General features: G+C 56.9%; 1 protein-coding gene across 1 annotated transcript in view; it reads left to right on the top strand.

The window, feature by feature from the left end:
* MLLT1 (MLLT1 super elongation complex subunit) overlaps positions 1–16,484 on the top strand; it is a 63,169-nt gene that overhangs the window by 30,367 nt on the left and 16,318 nt on the right. The window contains 1 exon segment of the mRNA XM_032307910.1: positions 14,300–14,443. Within this exon segment, the coding sequence (XP_032163801.1) occupies positions 14,300–14,443 (144 nt within the window).

The raw sequence follows: 16,484 nt of genomic DNA, 5'->3' as shown, positions 1-16,484 counted from the left end.
AAGCGGTCTCAGTCATGGCCGTCCTACTGGGTGGGAAGCAGGATCTCATTATGGTTTTGAATTGCATTTCCAAAGGGACCGATGAGGCCAAGGGTCTTTCCGTGTGCTGGTTGGCCTGTTGCAGATCTTCTTTGAAGAAACATGTATTCAAGTGTTTTGCCCATTTTTTAACTGGGTAGTGTGTCTTTTTGTTGTTGAGCTGTGTAAGAGTTCTGTGTGAATTCTGGATAGGTCCCTGTTTTTCAACGCTGACGGCGAAGCACAGTATGGGGCAGAATGAATAGAAGTGAATGTCCCCGAGTTGGGAGCTCAAGGTTATCTAGGGGGATCCAGACGGTTGCCCTCTGATCCCATGTTGACCCAGAAGCCTGTATGAGCTGTGGCTGATTTATTCCTGTGGAAAGTGAACTAGAGCATCGGTTGTGGCCTGGGAGAGCAAGGCTCAGGCTGCCCCAGGACAGGGAGCGTGTTCAGGACAGGTAAGTTGGTCCTAGCTGTCCTAGGACCAATCAAGGGAGTGGAGTTTTGCTGAAACACTCCCTTAATGTTGTCTTGGAAGTGGCAGGTTGCATTTGAAGTCCTTGTTTCAGTGTGTGAATTACATTTCGTACAGTGGCCGCTCAGTAGAAATAGTTAAGCCCCCTACGTAATTGTTTTTTGTAGCCGTATTTGAAAAGGTCAAAAAAGAAACTGGTGAAATTAATTTTAATAACGTAAGTCAGCCCGCTCTATCTAAAACATTATCATCTCAACATGTCATCAATATTTTTGAATTCCTGAGATACTTTGCATTCTTTTTTCATACTAGGTCGTAGAAGTTTGGTGTGTGTACTATACATACTGAATCATGCCAGTTTGGACATGACATTTTATCAGAAAGACTTGATCTGTATTTAGACTCCACAAGATTTACATTTGGGAGAAAGAAGGAGGTTCAAAAATTCCAGTTGCTGCCGCCGTCCGTAAGGGTTTTCACTAACAGCCCGGTATGGACGATCTCATAGCCCGTGATACTGGTTTTTTGTGACCTTTAATTCTGAATTAATTGTAGAAACACAGAAGAGTTGCAGAGACATGCAGAGTCCTTGTGTTCTGCACGCCCCGCTTCCCTCATGTCTATGTTCCCCGTGACCACGACACTGCTGTTCATTGGGATTGGTAGACGTTACTAATAGACTTTGGGTTTTCCCGTTTTCTAGTGTTCTTTTTCTGTTCTGGGATCTGCTGCAGGAGCCTACACGGCATGTAACATCAGGTCTCTTTTGCCTCCTTCAGTCTGTGACGGTTTATCTGCTTTTCCTCATCTTTTCTGACCTTGATGTTTTAAAAGTACTCTGGCCACGCATTTTGAAGAATGCCCACCAACTTGGGCTTGCCTGGTGTATTTCCATGATTACAAGGGGTTGCAGGTTTTGGGAGAAGACGACAGAGGAGAAGAGCCCTCCCCGCCCCCATCGTATTATCCTAGGGAGGAGCTGACGCTAACTTGACTTACTACTGGGGACACTAACCTCGAGCCCTTTGTTAAGGTGCGGTCTGCCGGGCTCCCCTGCTGTCATCACTCTCTTTCCATATTCTGCTAGTTGTCAGAAGCGAGTCAAGTCCAGCCCACGCTCGGGGAGAGAGAAATTAAGCTCCACATCCTGGTGGGCATCGTTCAAACCACCCTGGTAACTAGTTTCTCTTTGGAGGAGACACACTCAAAGTTCGCAATTGACCTCTTTCTTGTTCAAGTTTCTCCTAGTTTAGCTGTCTGTCAGTGGTGTTCTATGATGCACTGTTTCCTTCGTTTCTTTCATTGTTCACTGGAATTTTCTCTGTAAGGAAGTGTCCGTTCTTCCCGCTCTATGTACTTACTCACTCATTTATTTATATCGGTGCGGACTCATGGATATTTGGTTTTTTCCCTCCGGGTTATAATATATATGTGTATATGTTAGTATATAATATAATTATGTATTTTAATCTATTACTATTTTCAAACGATTCTCACTCTGGCTGGTGGGACCCCCCGGGGGCCTCTGTCCCTGTTCGTTACGTCCCTTCCCTCACTTTCAGGCACCACAGGGCGCTCGGGCTTTTCCTGGGTCTCCCTTCTCTAGCCCTAGAGTCAGCCGTGTCTGCAGGGGCCCCACTCCCTGTTACAAAAGAGTGGGACATAAAATCCACGATCTGGGAGTGAAGTGTGCTTTTGCTCCGGGGGCCTCCCCGCGTCTGAGCCTCTCCTGGGACAGAGCTGGGGAGTATGTGCGTGCACCCCGCTGACCCGTGAGTGGCACAAGTGTGAGCTGGGTGGGTCCACATTGGCGTGGGGGCTTACTTGGATAAATACTGTTCAGGACTACGAGCGTGTTTTTTCTTCCTCATGATCTTTAAAGTAATGTGTGCTTTTCTCTAGCTTCCTTTATTGTTGAAGAATAGGGTATATGATAATACAACGTGGGTCAACAGTAGGCTGGTAGTTGTTAAGGTTTGGGGGGGTCAGAAGTTTATATGGAGATTTTTGACTGCTTTTGGGGGGGGAGATCGGCGGCCCTAACCCCTAAGTTGGTCAAGGGTCACCTGTGCTCCCCACCCCCGCCTGCGTGTTCTATCTGTGTCGTCTGTTGGCATGTAGATCACAGTAACCATCAGCTCATACCGACGGCTTCATCTCTGGTCCTGCACCAACAAGCCTTTTCTAGCATTCTTCCGTTGCTTCATTTAACATTCTCTGAGGGGAGATACCTGACCCTCATTATCTACAACGTGTTTGCTTATTGTTGAAGTCCAGTGGATTGGGAAAGTAGTTTCCAAATTGCTGACCAGTACTCCTAGGAGAAGTAAATTTACTTGCTGGAGTACAGTGTCTGTGTGTAGTTTTTTTGGTCTTGGGCCTTCTGATGTCTGGCTAAAACACGGCTTCTTCACTGGGTCATTTATTTTATTTCATTTTTTAAAGATTTTACTTATTATTTTTTTGACAGAGACACAGCGAAAGAGGGAACACAAGCAGGGGGAGTGGGAGAGGGAGAAGCAGGCTTCCTGCGGAGCCAGGAGCCTGGGATTATGACCTGAACTGAAGGCAGATGCTTAACCAGCTAAGCCACCCAGCCCCCTAACCCCCAAGGTCATTTATGGCAGCTCTGCCCTCCCTCTTGGCGCCATGGTCATTGTCTACCTGTGTAATGTCGTCAGATTCAACCATCACAGTCTACATGCCATCTTGGACCCCTCCTCCTGCCTGTCTTGTTATTATCATTATTGTTTTCATTTGTTTCTAGTGAAATTCACTCTGGATTCTGTCACGGGGTCATGCATCTGCCACAATAGTGTCGTGCAGAGCAGTTCTAGCCCCCAGATCCCCGCACACTGTCCCTTTGCAGTCAGGCCCCTGCCCCCGTCGGTCCCTTGTAAGCACTCCTCTGTTGCCCATCCCTGGAGTTTGGCCTCTTCCAGATTGTCCCAGAACTGGGGCCACACGGCCTGCAGCCCTCTGTCGGTACAGAATGCGCTGAAGAGTCGCCCATGTCGTCTGAACGCGTAGCTCGCTCCTCCTCGTCGTGTGGCTGCGCTGCTGTGGGCCGTTTCCCCGCGTGTGGCATCAAGGACATCGCGGTGGTTTCCGGTTCTGGGTGATTATGAACACAGTTGCCCTAAACATGCCTGTACGGGTTTTTGTGAGAATGTGAGTTTTCGGTTCCCGTGCGTAGTGATCCCAGCGGGTGCAGGGCTGCTGGTCGCAGGGAGCGGGTGTGTCCGGCTGTACGGGACGGGCCCGCTGCGTTCTGCGGTGATGCTCCGCGCTCCGGCCTGCGCTCGGGCGGCCGCTGTCTCCGGGGTGTGCCGTCATAGCTCTCTTCTTGAAAAGTAGCTCTGTGGAAGATACAGTGCAGCTACCGTAGCGTTCATGCATTGAACATGCACATTCCACTGGTGTTTAGTACGTTCGGAGTTGGGCAAACATCACCCCAGATTCCAGAACGTTCCCTCACCCACCAGGAAACTGTCCCCATGAGCCGTCGCTCCTCATCCTCCCTCCCTCCAGCCCCTCACGGCCACGAAGCTGCTTCTAGCGGTGCATTGGCCTGTTCTGAACCCTTCGTATAAACAGAACCGTGTGGCGTGCGGCCCCTTCGGACTTGCAGCTTCTGGTTAGGGCAGCGTCTTCGGAGCTCGTCCACATCGTAGCGTGCATCGGCACCGCGCTCTTTCCGTGGCTGCAGACACCCCCGCCCGTGGACGGGCCCCCGTGTTGTCTGTCAGTTGTGCGTGGTTGCCACCGCCAGCAATGCGGTGTGCAGAGATGCTGCCGCTTCTCGGGGGCACGCCGGCGGGAGCGAAGCTGCCGGCTCGTACGGTCGTCCACGTTTCACTTTCGTGAGCAGTGCCGTACTGTCCTCCGTAGCCACCGTGTTTACTGTCCCCGCAGCCGGGCTGGCGCCCCGTCTCTCCACGCCTCTCCACGTCCTCGCCCGCGCTTCCTGTCTGTCTGATTCTAGGCGTCCTAGTGGATGCGGACTCGTACCTGCAAACCCAAGCCGAAATCCCGCAGCCTGAATCCGTAGAGTGACCTGCCGGCTGACGACAGTCTGCGTCTTTCCGTGGGTTTGTTTGCCGTTCATGTGTTTCCTTTGGTGAAGGGTTTAGAACTTAGGTTGTTTTGTTGTTGTTAGTTGGAAGCAATAAGTTTCCTTATTGCTGGGTTTTAAGGGTTTTGAATATGCTTCGGGTACAGGTATCTGAATACTGCGAGGGTATTGCTGCCCGCCTTCAGCAGGAGCCGGGAGACGTGGAGCGAAAGGCTTGCTCTGAGGCCCGCGGTGCACGGGGTTGGCGGGCGGAGAGGACCAGCAGACGCTCTCCAAGGTGTTTTCTCGTCGGCGCCCGCGGTTCTCCATCACGCCACGTCGAAGAGTGAAGAGGCAAACCAGACAAAGCGGAGGGCCGTAAAGCAAAAGTCATTGAGCCACAGCAAAGTGACAGTACAAAGCTCCCAACGAGGGAGGGGACCCGAAGGGGTAGCCTCTGGAGTTTCTGAGTCTAGGGGTTTTGGTGGGCTTGTCAGCGCGCTGGTTTAATCTGATGAACGCTCCTTGCCCCTGTCACCCAGTCGGATTTTTGTCACCCATCTACTGTATGGGAACAGGTAGGGGATTCCTTCCATGGTGGTGTAGGAATCCTACTCAGGGTGGTTTTCTCTTGGGAGGGTGGCCCTTGTCCCTGGCTGCCCGCCTTCCAGCGGTCCGTCATCAAAAGCAGCAGCGCTGTGGATGCAGAGAGAGTCAGAGGCCCTTGGATTCCGAAGGGAGGCTGGGGGGTTCGGCAGGGCAACCCACCCCACGCGCACTGGCAAGCCACTAGAGTGCGCTGGCTGGGCGTGGGGGGCGCCACTTGCTGTGTAAAGAGCCTCTCGGGCCCGTGTGTGGGCAGGGGATGTGCTGTTAGACCGTCCCTTCGCTGCTTCTGGGTTCGTCTGCCTCCGATCAGGGCTCCCGAATGCCCAGCAGAGTGCCCGTCTCATGTCCGTCCCAGATTGTGCTGTGGTGCCACGGTCACATTATAGAGCATACCTGCATCCACGTTTCCGGGAACTAATTCAGTGGCTGCCAAACAGGAAGTACTTGTGTGTCCCAGAAGGGGGTGGGTGGGTGGGGCTGGGGAGCTGGGGCGCTTTGGTGTCCACATGGGAGGGAGGCGCCAGGGTTTGGTCTAGGGCATGGTGTGCGGGTGTGGGGGACGGAGCTGGAGGGCCGCTGCCCCTCCCTGAGTGTGTGGGCCCTGAGGACGTGACCTGTGCCTTACCTTCACCCCCCCAGTTGATGACCCCGTGATTTACCTGCTCATGTTCACGGCCCATTGACCTTGGCTTGGAGTTGCTGTTTTGGTTTGGTTTTGAGTCATTAGCTGAGGCCGGCGGCAGGACTCGGCCATTCTAGATCTAAGGCATCGTTTGATGTGATTTCATTTTCCTTGGGAATCCTCTTAGATCTGATTTTCTCTTTTTCCGAATCAAGCGGGTTCCTCTTATCCCGAGTTTCTGGCTCGGAGTGGTTGGCAACACCGAGAGGAGAGAGGAAATCAGTTGTGAAATGGGAAGGAGAGGTTTTCTACACTCGGGGCGACTGTTCTTTATTTCCCCTGCTGCACGCCCCCCCGCACCTCCCCACCCCCTGCTCAGCCCGCGGCCCCTCCTGCACCTACAGGTGTTTGTCAGGGAGCGGGCGCTGGCCTGGGCTCACTTTGGCCAGCTGTTCCGTGGTGAGATGCACCATCAGTGTAATGACACACTCTGGGAGGGGACTCCTATCAGGTGTGCATGCGGACTTGAAGAGGTAGCCCCGTTTTCAGAAGTGGTCAAGTGTAAACAAGTTCATTTTGGTTATAAGCTGCTAAGATTAGCTGTCCTCCTGCCCTCCGCCCCCACCCCTGTAATGAGTTATTACTGGACACTGAGCCCCAACCGTCACTAACTCTCAGGGGCATCTGAGGGCACAGGAAGGGCATTTTGGTACATTTTATTGGGAAGTTTGCATCGTTTTATTTGAAAGGGTTTTTGGTTTTGTTTTAAAGCGAATTAAAACAGCACTTGCCGGCTTCTGAGCCATGAGCTCTCAGAGGCTTGGGCGCATCCTGGCTGACTTGTGATCTGGGGAAATAGCCACGTGAACCGTGTGGTAGGGTTGGCGACAAGTTGGCGGGGGTCCCAGGGCCACCGAATCCTGCACTTTTCCATCCCCCTGCGTCCGTGCCCCGCATCAGCCTGCAAAGACCCTCTCTTTTGGGCCGGGCAGGGCTTTTCCCACCGGCCTTCCACTTAAGTTGAGACTTGGTGTGTGAGAGCCAGTCTTGAAGGACTGGGTGGCGAGCTCACGTTCTACCTCCCAGCCTGCACACTTCTGGGGTCACCACTAGCTCGGCCCTGTGCCCACATGGGGGTCAGCTTTTGGGGGCTCCGCGGAACTCCGGAGGCAGGCAGCCCTCTGCACAGGGACCGTTGGCTGATTCTGGCAGCCCGGGGGGCCCAGCCTCACTGGGGGGAGTGCTGAGTAGCCGGGACAGCAGGGACTTTGTGCCGGGACAGCAGGGAAAGGTCGGGGGGGCTGCCGAGTTGTGACAGGCCACGTAAGTGCCAGCCCGCTGTGTGGCTCCGATGGCCTTTCCCCGCAGCGTCCTGCCGTTCCTCTGTGGGGGACCGCAGAAGCACCTCTGTTTCCTAGAGGGCAGCGTCTGGAGCGGTGCAGAGAAGCACCTCGTAAGAGCACATGTGAGCAGAGGCTCAGCCTGACCCTGGCACGCGGGGAGGGACAGTCCACCCTCCGGCTCGGCTCTCTAACCAGTGCCTTCTCCTGGGCTCCTTGAGAAGGGGATGAGGAGTCGGCCTGGAGTCCGCTTCCCCGAGTCTTTCCTGACTGCTTACCGCACTTCCTGTGAAGGCGGGAATCACGGAACTGAGTCATTTGCACGGTCACCCCGCAGAGTGAGGGAGGGGTCGGGCAGGCCGGACTGTCAACATTAGGCCACCCCGGGCTCACTCAGGGCCCAGCTCTGGGCTCCCGCGGCCTCGGGTCTGACTGTTGATCACGGCCGAGCGGCTGTGTGGCAGGCAGAGGCGGGCCTGACGGGCGCCCTTCCCGGCCAGAGGCGCCGTCTCTTCTCGCTCCCGCCTTGTGCGCCCCGAAGCCTGTAGTTTTGTTTCCTCCCCTCGCTGAGGCTCAGAGCCGTGGCGTGGCTTGTCCAGGGTCTCACAGTCAGTTGGTGGCAAGGCTGCTCTGGCATCCAGAAGGTCTTGGACCCCAGAGCCCACGGTTTTCAGCCCACATTGCCCTGTTTTCCTTAAGCCTTTTAAAGTCGTTTTCTGCCCGCAGCGACAGAGGTGATGTGTGTGGGCAGCGGGAATCGGTCCTCTCTCCAGCCTGCCTCCTTGAAGTCACCGCTGGAAGCAGTTAGCGACGTCCTTCCAGAAAGAGTTTTTTCTGTGGGGCTTGTTTGTGTATGCGAGGGACAGACAGACAGACAGGGAGGGAGGGAGATGCATTTTAAAGCAAATCTCTGTGGACCCCCCACATCGGCACCCCAGACTCTGCCCCGTTGTTCACGACGGCTGCGCAGCGCTCCCTCCAGCTTCGGCGGGCTGTGGTGTCCCTGACGGCTCCTGTGGAGGGACACTGGGCACCTCGAGGCCTCTCACTTCGAGCGTGCCTCAGTGATCCTCCTCGAACCTCGGAGTCCTAGAAGTGGAATTTCAGGTTTGGTGGCGGCGGCTGTGCATGGAGCTGCCCTTGCTCTTTCCTGGGCGCCCCTGCTGTCCCCTGCGGGCGCACCGTGGGAGCCGGGCAGGGCTGTGCCCACAGGAAGACGCCAGAGGCCGTGGTCCGTGGACTCGAGTGCCTGACCTTTGTTGGTTCAATGTGGCCTTGACAAATGATTAAATGCCACCAAACCTCAGTTTCCTCTCGTGACGTGTGTTGAGAGCAGTGACTAAGTCCCAGAGCATTTGTGAGCAGGAAGTGAGGGGCTGGGTGAAGCCCGTGGCGTGACGCCTGGCCCCAGGGACGGCTCCCTGAGTGGGGCTGGTGGCAGCGTGGCCGCTTGAAGCAGAGGGCGAAGTGTCCACCAAGTGGACCCAGGGCTGGAGGGTTTTGTTGGGCTCCTCTGGGCTCCTGGAAGGGCCCTGTCTGTGCCCTGGTTCCCAGAACCAGGAGAGAGTCCGTCTGTCCGGTCCACAGATGCCCAGGGCAGAGCTGTGAGCAGGGCTGGCTGGAGCAAAGCCTGTGCCTTGAGAGCCTTTTAATGTAGAAAACTTAAAGATCCCTACGGAAGTGGAGAGAGGGGCAGAGCAGACCGCGGTGCGGCCGGGCAGCTGCACACGGGGCCACAGGGCGCTGCTCACCGCTGGTCCCGCATTATTCTGAAGCAAGTGCAAGACAGCCTGTCTTGTAATCTGTAAATGTTTCAGTCTGTGTCTGTAAACAGTAAGACTCTTTTAAAGTATTTAATTACAGCGTCATCGTAGCTGGGAATGAGCAGATTAACAGTTCCTAATATCAAATGTCCGATGTCAGTTTTATTTTATTTTCATGTATATATATATTTTAATAATTTGTTCAGATCAGGATTCAGAGAAGGTCGACGCCTGGTTGCTGGCTGCTGCATTTCTGAAGCTTCTGTAAATCTCGCTTTTCTCTGCAGCTCTCTCTTTCCCCCTTGCAAAGCCTTTAAGAAGCTGTATGGTTGTCCCATGGGGTGGTTACTGACTACAGCCCTGTAAGCTGGCAGGTAGATACAGGGCCACGATCAGGTTCACAGTTAACTATTTTTTTGAACCCTGAGGCCTTCTAACAGGGATGGCAGACCGAAGTGCGGGCAGGGCCCAGATGGCCCGGACTTCGCCCCGAGCTGGTGTGTTCTGAGGGGCACACGGGGTGGGGCAGCCAGCCTGGGGGTCCTCCAGGGCCAGCCCACCTTGCTGCAGAAGAGGATGGCCCGAGGTGGTGGAGAGGCAGCAGCTGAAACCCTAGGTGTGGTCAGCCACCCCACGGCGGTGGGCGGTGGACCGTGGGCCGTGGCCGGGGCTCCCATGGCCTGGACTGCCCGAACGTGGTGGATGAGTCCACGCGCCGTCAGCTTGGGCGCTGGCACCAGTTTGTCCGGTTCCTCTGCGTCCTAGTCTGCTGGGTCTGGAGAGACACGCTGGCCCGGGGCCAGCATCCTGGACAGTGGGTGGCTGCCTGTGGCCCGCGCCAAGAACGTGGGAGGCCAGCTTCGGCCGCCTTTGCTGAGAGTGGGGCACCCGTAGGGTCTGGCTGAGAGGACAAGGATGTTGCTCTCCGGACTGCAGGCCCAGCACACCCTGAAACTGGGTGCTGCTCTTGGAGGTGTTGCCGTGCCGCCTGCGTCTCCCGAGAAGCTGGCTGGTTGCCCGGGTCAGGGGTGTCCAGGCCGGGTAGAGGTCTCCACCCAGAGGGAGCTCTGGTCAGCCCTTCTCAGTGCGCTGTGATGCACACCTCGGCTGCCAGCAGCCGGACACGTGGCGGGTGCTCGGGGAAGGCCTCCACCCGGCCCACGTGCTGTGTGCCCAGCTCTGGAGAGCCCTAAAGTGCCCCTCCTGCTTGGCTCCAGGGGCCAGGGCTTCCAGCAAGCGTGGGCTGCCCGTGGGGCTCCAGGCAGCTCGTCCACCTGTGCAGTTTCTTCACCTGCGAAACGGGGCCACTGAGAGCATCCGTCTTCTGGACTATGAAGCAGTCGCATGTGTTAAGTGCTTAGAAAAGTGCCTGGCCATGGTAGACGCCGGCAGATGCCGGGCACGGCGGGCTCGGCCCCAGGCCTTCTGCTCCACCCCTGTGTGCAGCAGCTAGAGCCACAGAGCAGCCCTTCGCAGCCCCGTGAGCTCCTGTTTTCCTGCTGGCAGATCCTGTGGCTTCAGTCACTGTCCGTCTGGCGGGTCTCCCAGGTGACCTCCTACAGCCTAGAGCTCTTTCTGGTAAAAGCGATAGCTTCCCTTTCTCCTCAGCACCAAGCTGAGGCCATTAGCTGCCTTTGCACTGAGTCCCCTCATGGAATTTCCAGGGAAATAGCGAAACATCTGTGGAGGAGGAGGAGGGCATTAGGAAGCCTCCCCCACCCTCCGCCCCGCCGTCCCCTGGCTCCTGCACTTACGGCATGTGGCTGCGCTCGGCGGGCAGTCTGTCCAGCCCGTGTCATTTTGGAGCAAGCCCCAGACGTCGTGATTTCACCTGTCCCTGTCTCAGAACGTGTCTCTAAGAGACAACGACTGCTTTTCAATAATAAATAATAATACCGGGTATCACCCCTACAGATGAGCAATTCCTTAACACGCAGTGTGGAAAGTTTTTTTTCCTGTTTGAATCAGGATCTACAGGTAAGACCAACGTGCTGTGATTCGTGAGTGGGCCCCGTGAGAAGGTGTGAAAGAAGGGAAGGGCCTCCCTCTACCACTGCTGCTCTCGGCAGTTTACATGTGAAGAAACTGGCCCATGTATGCTGGGTAGTTCGGTGTCACCGGCTCTGTTGCTTCTGTGCGCGCTGTCTGTCATCCAGCACCGTCCTCTGATTCGTGTGTTCCCAGTCAACGTGAACTTGAATGTGGAACTGAATCCTCCCTGGGAGGCGGTGCGATGGCCTCGTCTGTGGCCAGTGTTCGTGCTGTTGGCCGTAGTGGGTGCACAGCGCCCCCGATCCCTGACCCATTAGGAGGACAGAATGGCGGTGCTCAAGTTCCTGCCGCATGCAGTAGCCGGAGACCCTGTGCAGGCTGCCTCTCGGATCTTCTGTGTTTTTACCTCGTGGAAAGGCAGGACAAATGCTTGATGTGGTTTTTGTGTGTGTGCTTTTTGGGGTTTTTTTCCTCCCTTTATTTGCCAGGTTCAGACCGTGCCCCCTGTAGTGGCATCCTACAAGCCAGAGGGTGTTGGCTTCCTGAGACACAGATCTGGGCTTGTTCTTTCTTTTTTTCTTTTTTTTTTTTTTTAAGGGTTGCCGTTGTTTTTTTCAAGATTTTATTTTTTTGAAAGAGAGAGTGCACAAGCAGGGGGCTGGCAGGGAGGGGGAGAAACAGGCTCCCGCCGAGCAGAGAGCCCAACGTGAGGCTCAGTCCCAGAACCCTGGGATCATGACCCGAGCCAAAGGCAGACGCCCAAACAACCAAGCTACCCAGGCGTCCCTGGGCTTGTTCCTTCTGAGTCCAGATCCCCCTGTAGACACCTCTGCCCCCAGGATGTGGCCACGGCCCATCTCGCCAGGTCACCTGTTGCCAGTGCGGTCATCCCTCCTTCTCCAGCTGTAGCCATCTGGACTGTTGGGGCTCTAGGAAGGTCTGTGCAGCTTCCCCCCAACCCCTTCTTGACTGACTCATGGCCCCTCTCTAACCCTAACCCTAACCCTTCAAGGTGGCCCCCTGTCCACCCCCACTGTTGGGTCGTGCTCTGCTCTTGCCTATCTTAACGCCTCATTCCTTGGACAAAAATGTCCTGAGTGCAGAATGGGTCCCCACACCCCTGCCTCCAAGGGGTTCCCAGGTTGGTGGGGACACCGCCCCGCTGCGACGAGCGCCTCCGCGAGGTCGGCAGGAACCGTGCAGGCATGGGGAGGGGGGCGTGAGCTGCATTCAGGGGTCCGGTAGAGTTTGATATGGGGGCTTCTTTCTCTTCCGTAGCGAGCAGTTGGAAGCTGCCGGCCAGCGGCCCTGGAGCAGAGATCCCCATGGCTCGCCCGCACACCCTTCCCGGGCTTGCCAACCCTCCACGTAGGCAGGAGGAGGAGTGATGCCGAGCCTTCCTCTCTACACTGAGTGTTTGACTTGGGAAGGCCAGCGCTCCCTAGGCCGACCTCCTCACCCCTCATCTCTCAGACCAGGCCACATGGCCACCCCAGGCCCGCGGAACAGTTTCCAAGTCTGCTTTAGATGGGCGGGTGGTGGAAACCATTCCTGCTGACCCTGAGGGCTGCTGGGGGGACGACAAGGCCTGGGTTACCTCTCTGGTTGGCACTGCCTTGGGAAGGCCTCTTTACGTGTCTTCTCTGTACAGGCTTGAGGTCCCAGAAGGCAGAGTCTGTGTCTCTTTCATTCAACAGGTGCACCTTGTCCTTGTGGCCTAAATGGGGGGTGGGGGTGGGGAAGGGGGTGAGTTGTCCACACACAACTGCAGGACCCCACTTCTGTCCCCTTTATTCAGACACGGGCACAGGGCAGGCCGGCTTCCCACGCCCAGGTGTCGCCCACCCATCAGAGCTCAAAGAACCCAGCATGGCTCACATAAACTGTGCGACGCTGGCCAGGGAGACCAAGGAGGAGGGGAAGGGTGTGAGACGGCCCGAGGCCCTGGCTGCAGTCAGAGTGGCAGGAATGAGACTCGGCCCCGGGCTCTGCTCCCTTTGCCCCCCAGGACTGTGACCCTGCCGGTCTGGGTAGAGGGAAGGGTGGAAAAAAGAACGTGGGCATGCCTGTGTGGGGGCTCCGTGCTTCTCTTCCTTAGCCCTGCTTGCCCCATCCTGAAGTGGGAGCCCCTTCGCCAGCACCCCGGCTCCTAGGTTTTCTCTCTTGCTGGAGAGCATTTTTAAAAATTGCCTACAATTCACGTATCAGAAAATTCCCTTTTAAAGCGTCCAAAGTCCATGGTTTTGTAGTATATTCACAGCGTTGCGTGGCCATCAGTCTTCTAATTCTAGATCATTCCATCACCCCAGAAAACAGCCTCATCCCCACCAGCAGTCACTCCTCATCCCTAAGGCCCCAGTTCCTGACAACTACAAGTTCCCCTCCCGTCCATGGAGGGGCCTGTTCTAGACGTGTCACACACGCGGACTTACACCGTGTGGCCTTCTGCGTCTGAGCGTCGTGGGCTCCGGGTCTGTCCCCCCGGGCAGCGCCTGTTGGCATCTCACTCCTGTTTGTGGCTGAGAGATGCACCCGTGCATGGAGGGACACGTTACTTTCATCCGTCGTGACACTGGGGCTGCGTCCACTTTGGACTGTGGTGAATCTGGCTGTGCTGCGGACACGGATGTACTAGTGTTTGTTTGAACGTGTTTTCATTTCTCTTGGCTGTGTATCAGGAGAGGCGTATGGGGCGGTTACTCTGAAGTAAACGTGGGGAGGGGCCCCCCGACGGCCCTTAGGAGTGACGGCTGTGGGCACGGGGCAGGGACGGTGCGCTCCAGTGGCATGTATGGGGTGCCCGTGCCCCACGTCCTTGCCACCACTTGAGATTTCCCACTTCGTAGAGTGGCCGTGCTAGGGGCTGGGAGGTGTGATCTCGGGGTTCGGATCGGCCTGTCCCCGATCATCAGTGACGCCGAGCATCTTCTCGTGTGCCTGTCGGCCATTTGGACGTCTTTGGAGCTGCCCCCCACTGCACCAGGAAGGGAGCACGGGGTGGAGACTGTGGGGTCGCAGGCCTCAGAGCCTGGACTCAGGACCCTGTACTGCCACTCGTCAGCCGAGTCTCGAAGCCTCGGTCTCTCCGTTTGTTGATGGGTGCCATGAGGGTCGAAAGAGAGGGGCTTCTCCACCAGCAGGAGTGTTTCCAGTAACCATCTGAGAACATCATTCTTCATGGTCTGTGTTTCTCTCGTGGAGCCTGGTTTGCTGGGAGCAGTGCAAATAGTAAGTTAAGTTATTTTGGATAACGGAATAGAGAAGGAGGCGCACGAGAGAAGCAGATAAGGGCTTGAGGGGGAGAGACGGGGAGCCCTGGCACAGGAGTGGGTAGAGGCCACCGGCGGGGCGTGTGTCCTGTGGCTGTCCCCCTGGCCTCCTGCCCGCCCCTCTGAGGTGACTTCCTTGTCTTCTTTGTTGAAGGAGGAGCCCCGGAAGGTTTGCTTCACCTATGACCTGTTCCTGAACCTGGAGGGCAACCCGCCCGTGAACCACCTGCGCTGTGAGAAGCTCACCTTCAACAACCCCACCATTGAGTTCCGGTACAAGCTGCTGATGGCTGGCGGGGTGAGTGAGCCCCTGCTCAGATGGGCGCCGGGGGCGCCGGCCGCTCCAGCGTGGCTGCGGCGTGGCTGCTGGTGTGCAGCAAGCTCGGTGCTGGGGTGCTTGTGGGTCTCCCAGGCCCGTCTCTTCCGCGTCGTTGGGTGCCCGAGACCTGGAGGGGCGGCCGCCCTGCGTCAGATCCGGGTGTCCCGAGTCGGTGCCGGGGCGTTGTCCGCTGTGAACGACTAGTGACTAGTTACCCACAGAGTTTCCTGGTTGACTGTGGTTAATTAGCATCTTTCTCCATGGGAAGGAGGGTGGAGAACGGGCGTGGGGCCAGGCTGTGAGCGTGGCGAGGCGCAGGAGCCGGCTTTGAACCAGATCGGCAAGGCTGGGCTGGGACTGCGTCATCTGTGGAAACAGCGGGGGCTCCCTGTGGGGTTCCCTGTTGATGCGTTTTGCCTGGCGGTTTTGTCCGAGGGAGGCCAACAGAGGCGTCAGCTCTCAGAACCCAGACCTCTAGGCTGGGCTTCCGTGTGTGGTGGCCCCGTGCGGGGAGCACGGCTGAGAACCGGAGGAGGGGTGCTGGGCATGGATGGGATGCTTGGGTGTGGAGGAGGAGGGGTGCCTTGGGAGAGGCTGGACCATGTGTGCCGAGGGAGGGCCAGGCTGAGGACGAGGGGCATCCCAGAGCCCCCGTTGGCACCCCAGCATTGCTGGGCATTTGCCCAGCCGCCAGCCAGGAGGGCGCAGGTGCGAATGGTGGGCCCAGCTGCCCCCCCCCCGGAGCACAGGAGTCTGGTTGGGCTTCTGTAGGCCTCCAGAACAGTTCTTTCCGACTCAGCTGGGGCTTTTACACTTTTTCTTTTTCTTTTTTTTTTTGAAGACTTTATTTATTTGACAGAGATCACAAGTAGGCAGACAGGCAAAGAGAGAGGGGGAAGCAGGCTCCCTGCCGAGCAGAGAGCCCGATGCTGGTCGCGATCCCAGGACCCTGAGGTCATGACCTGAACTGAAGGCAGAGGCTTAACCCACTGAGCCACCCAGGTGCCCCTGTTTTTCTTTTTTAATAAAGGAACTCACTTATTCATGGTAGAGAATTTGATTATGTGCTGCCGGGTTCCTTATAAAAAATGAGTGTGTGATTATCATCGAGCACGTGACGGCTGATGGGAACAAACAGGGAGGTGCTGGAACCCGTTCACAGAGGCATGTGTCCTGAAGTTTGCCTGGGCGTCCTGGAAGAGCTGAGGAAGTGGGTGGGGCTGCCGGGGTCCGGGCTGCTCCCCAGCTTGGCTTCGCCACCTACTTTCTGTAGCCGGACGCTCCCAGAGCATGTCTCCCAGAGGCTGCGTAGTCAGCCTGGCTTTGGGAGGCACACGGTGCTTAGCATTCCTGGCCTCCCAGAGCTCTGGGACCCCGGAGGGACTGTCCCCCGCTGCCCCCTGCGTAAGGAGGTTTTCTTTGCTAAGAAGAGATGAAGGCTCGATGTGCATCATCAAACCATATAAAACTGGAGGGCGGAGGCGGCGACGGGGAGAGGTTGGGAGTGCGGGTCCGGCGAGCCGTTGGGAAGGGCCGGTCGCGGAAGGAGGAGGCAGAGCCTGGCACGGTGCTCTCTGCCCGGTGCTCCTCACTCCAGCGAGGGCCACCTGGAGAACTGAGTGGTTGGTCAGGAACTTTCTCACCCTTCGGGGCTGTAGGCCTCTGGGGCTTGCCCTGGGCTGATAGCAAAGCAGGGCTCTCCGGTCTTAGGGCAGCTGGAACCATGGATAGGATAGTAGCTCCCGGCACGTGAGTCGTGGTCCTCCTGTGCCGTTCTGAGCAGAGCGTCCCCATTGGGGCTGGCATTTGCCGTCCTGTGGCAGGTGACCTCAGACCTGCCTGAGCTGATGTCGGTGCCGAGAAAACCAAAGTCGTGAGCCGGCCCATAGGTTGGTGAGCTCTGCCTTGCTGGTCGCCCCTCTGCCGGCGGTCTCCCGGAGCCCCGTGACCCTCGCCTGAGCTGCGGGCACCTGCTCAGCCGTGGCCAGACGAGCTGTGCTCCTTGCTGGGTGGTCAGAGG

The sequence above is a fragment of the Mustela erminea genome, chromosome 1 (genome assembly GCF_009829155.1).
Source record: "Mustela erminea isolate mMusErm1 chromosome 1, mMusErm1.Pri, whole genome shotgun sequence".
Taxonomy (NCBI): domain Eukaryota; kingdom Metazoa; phylum Chordata; class Mammalia; order Carnivora; family Mustelidae; genus Mustela; species Mustela erminea.
Note: the sequence above shows the minus strand (reverse complement) of the source record. Positions and strands in the feature narration are given on the sequence as shown.